Here is a 3,153-nt window from a genome sequence, read left to right as displayed (position 1 = left end):
ACAAAAGTGATTTTATGTCCATAGAAAGCACATTAAATGTAAGTAAAGTGTCTACTTTTAAGGTTTCACATAAGTTTTTGGAGAATAAAATTTCTAAATTTGGTTGAAATAATGTTACATTGTCATTCAGTGTAACACAATATTTATGTAAAAATTCAAACAACATGCTTATTCTGACTTGTGCATATTAAAATATATATAAAAGAATAAGGGAGCATATTAAATTTTATTGTGTTTTAAATGAGTTAAAAATTCTTACTGACAAATGGGCAAAACCTAGGATAGTGGCACATTTTAAAAATGTAAAATTACAACTACTTAGTGTTTGGGGTGAGAGTAATTAGTCTTTTAAAATGTCATAAATTTACTTTTGTTGTAAATATGCCTGACAAGATTGTTACACTGAATTAATTTTAGTGGGTCTCTTCTGTCTCTTAGTGGCTTCTCTTCTGTGAGACAAGACCACAGAAGCCATTTGAGTCCTCTGCACAATGTGACTTTGCTGCAGCCTGAAATTGAACTGCTGGTTTGGTCTGGTCAGAGGAGAACTGACCCCCGACTGAGCCTGGTTTCTCCCAAGGTTTTTTCTCCATTCTGTCACCGATGGAGTTTTGGTTCCTTGCCGCTGTCGCCTCTGGCTTGCTTAGTTGGGGACACTTAAATTCCAGCGATATCATTGACTTGATTGCACAGATACTATTTAAACTGAACTGAGCTGAATGAAGACATCACTGAATTCAATGATGAACTGCCTTTAACTGAAAAATGAGTGTTTACTATTGTCACTTTGCATTATTGACACACTATTTTCCTAATTAATGCTGTTCAGTTGCTTTGACACAATCTGTAGTGTTAAAAGCGCTATATAAATAAAGGTGACTTGACTTGACTTGTAAATCAGGGGAAATGTATATTTATTTTTTGCTCAGAAAAACAAAAACAAAATTGCAATTAAATTAAACAGAAAATGTTTAATGTTTTTTGAGAAAACAACAATTTAAAGCAGTATTACACTTATTGTTTTTATGCTTAAACCCTTTTTCGTCTTTGACCCTTATAAGTGTTACAACTACAGTAACTTAAGTTTTAATTGAAGCAATAAAATTGCTAAATCTAAAATAAAATCTAAATATTTTTAAAAAGACAAAAAAAAGCACATAAAATGAACAAAAATAAAAGCTAATTATATTAATACATACCATAATAGTATTTATAGCAACTATTAATAATTTTCAAAATAATTGTTTGCATTCAAAATTAAATTTTTTTTATTGCTGTAATGTATTTTTCACTTTAAAGAAAATTATTTAAAAAAAAACTGCACAATTTATTTATTTTTATTTTAACTTAAATTAAAATAAAAAAATAAAAAAAAATGTGTTAACGGAAATAAAGCTCAAATAAAAGAAAATATAAATATTGGATGTTATTTCAAATGAAAATTAGAAATGTTTCCTTTACAACTAACTTATTAAAATGACAAACACACAACAAAATTAAAAAGAAAAGAGAAAATATACAAATACGTCTAACTTAAAATATCAATAAAACTAAAACTGAATCGAAAACAGAAAAAAAAAAAAAAAAAAAAAAAAATATATATATATATATATATAAATAATATGCACATGACAAGATGACAAACTTAAAACGAAAACAGAAAATATAAAAATGAAAGCAAATTTAATATAAGCCCTATAATAGTATTCTAGTTATTAATCATTTTCAAAATTATTAAAATTTTTATTAAATTTTTTAAAAGTTTGCTAACGGAAATAAAGCTGAAATAAAAGAAAATATAAATATTGGATGGAATTTTAAATGAAAATTGGAAATGTTTCCTTGATATATATAGTATATATAATAAGCACATGACAAGATGACAAACTTAAAACGAAAAATATAAAAACGAAAGCTAAATTAATATAAGCCCTATAATAGTAATTGTTGTAGTTATTAATCCTTTTCAAAATAATTGCTTGCATTTTAAAGCTAAAACTGAAGTTTTTGGCTTTGCAAGTATGTTTTCTCATTTGTAACTCTTGGTAAAACAACAACAATCAAACGATCTACTTTATTACTTCTGGTTCATTTGTCATTTATACCACACATTTTGGCTAAAGTAGTAGTTTATCTGAATACTGAGGAGAATGAGCAACCATATGCACATGATATTTCATGTAGCGAGTTATATTTTGTAATATGCCATTATAAACACATTTTGAAAAAGTTGTGAATGCTTGTGTTGAGCTGTCTTTGCATAGATGCGTCTCTTCAATTCAGACTACTGTGAATCTCAACTGAAGTTTATAATAATCTGTGTTTGCACTGCCTCCTGGTGGAGCAATCATGACATGACCAGCACAGTAGAAATAATGTGAGCAAGACCACATTCTTGATTAAAGTATTTAATGAATACAAAAAAGGAAATTATCATTTAAAGTTCAGTGCATATAAATTACAAATGTGCCCAAAACACTTTCATACTCAAAACGATTCATAAACGAAAACATGGGATTACACTGCAGATAGATCTAACATATGATTAACCACTAAATGTGAGGAAAATATCCAAAAATGACACTTTAAAGAAACTGCCTTGTGTTTGTGTCTGTAACATACGAACCGATGACCTTTATAACTCACTTTATCAGTAAAATATTACACTCGTAATTTGATGTTTTCGTTTGTATTCAAAGATCTGTGATTGTTACAAGAAAAATCATGTTTGGAATAAAATTAACACCGAACTATGAAACTGCAAACTATGAACAGACATCAAAGATCTGTGATTGTTACAAGAAAAATCATGTTTGGAATAAAATTAACACCTCTTTCTTTATATGAACTATGAAACTGCAAACTATGAACAGACGGAGAGTGCAGTGATCGGGACGACTGTGCAAGCAAACACAGGAGTGAACGCGATCAATAAAAGACCAGAGAGCTGAAGATCAGCAGGTTTCACTCCACGTCATCTTCCTCCAGACTCGGAGAACTCGCTATGCGCTGTGAACAGGGACAATGATCACCGTTAAAGGAGCAGTTCACCCAAAAATAAACATTTGCTGAAAATCTGCTCCCCCTCAGATCATCCCAGATGTAGATGAGTTTGTCTCTTCAGCAGATTTGGAGAAATGCAGCATTGCATCA

The 3,153-nt window shown here is 29.5% G+C and overlaps 1 protein-coding gene across 1 annotated transcript in view; it reads right to left on the bottom strand.

Moving 5' to 3' along the window:
* Window positions 1-2,392: 2,392 nt before the first annotated feature.
* Window positions 2,393-3,153, bottom strand: part of tomm20a (translocase of outer mitochondrial membrane 20) — a 3,487-nt gene continuing 2,726 nt past the window's right edge. Inside the window, exon 5 of the mRNA XM_016538435.1 lies at window positions 2,393-3,009. Within this exon, the coding sequence (XP_016393921.1) occupies window positions 2,965-3,009 (45 nt within the window). The 3' untranslated portion in view covers window positions 2,393-2,964. The remainder of the gene's footprint in view (window positions 3,010-3,153) is intronic.

The sequence above is a fragment of the Sinocyclocheilus rhinocerous genome, unplaced genomic scaffold, assembly GCF_001515625.1.
Source record: "Sinocyclocheilus rhinocerous isolate Xijiao unplaced genomic scaffold, SAMN03320098_v1.1 scaffold247, whole genome shotgun sequence".
NCBI lineage: Eukaryota > Metazoa > Chordata > Actinopteri > Cypriniformes > Cyprinidae > Sinocyclocheilus > Sinocyclocheilus rhinocerous.
The sequence above is the reverse complement of the archived record's forward strand: the minus strand, read 5'-3'. Positions and strand labels throughout refer to the sequence as shown.